The sequence below is a fragment of the Acyrthosiphon pisum genome, unplaced genomic scaffold, assembly GCF_005508785.2.
Source record: "Acyrthosiphon pisum isolate AL4f unplaced genomic scaffold, pea_aphid_22Mar2018_4r6ur Scaffold_21247;HRSCAF=23416, whole genome shotgun sequence".
NCBI lineage: Eukaryota > Metazoa > Arthropoda > Insecta > Hemiptera > Aphididae > Acyrthosiphon > Acyrthosiphon pisum.
In genome coordinates, this window is record NW_021770693.1 from 1,982 (window position 1) to 2,371 (window position 390).

The window sequence follows — 390 nt, forward strand, 5'->3', positions numbered from 1 at the left end:
GTTTAAAAAGGAGTTAATTTTCGCTAGATTTTCACTTTGCCGAGCAGATTTTGGAAGCTGTAGAATGGATTTTGTTGTTTGGGGTCTTATTGGATTCAAATTATCTAGGAGAAGTGCAATATGAATATTTTAGTCACTATAAAATTTTAAACTTATTACTTATTCATGTTTTTATGTACTTGAAGTAAATTTTTTCATCTAGCCCCCACCTTATATCATTCCTAGATCCGTACAATACCCTAAAAAAAAATTATGTGGAGACTTGCAAAAAATATTAACATATGGTTATGTGTAGGTACCTATTATGTATGTTGAGAATAAATATGAACATTTAATATTTAAAATTAAAACTACTAAAAAATATCTTTCACCAAGGTACAACACTCTCCC

The 390-nt window shown here is 28.7% G+C and overlaps 1 protein-coding gene across 1 annotated transcript in view; it reads left to right on the forward strand.

Moving 5' to 3' along the window:
• LOC115034845 overlaps positions 1-124 on the forward strand; it is a 987-nt gene extending 863 nt beyond the window's left edge. The window contains exon 4 of the mRNA XM_029492327.1: positions 48-124. Coding sequence (XP_029348187.1) covers positions 48-124 — 77 coding nt within the window. The remainder of the gene's footprint in view (positions 1-47) is intronic.
• Positions 125-390: the final 266 nt, after the last annotated feature.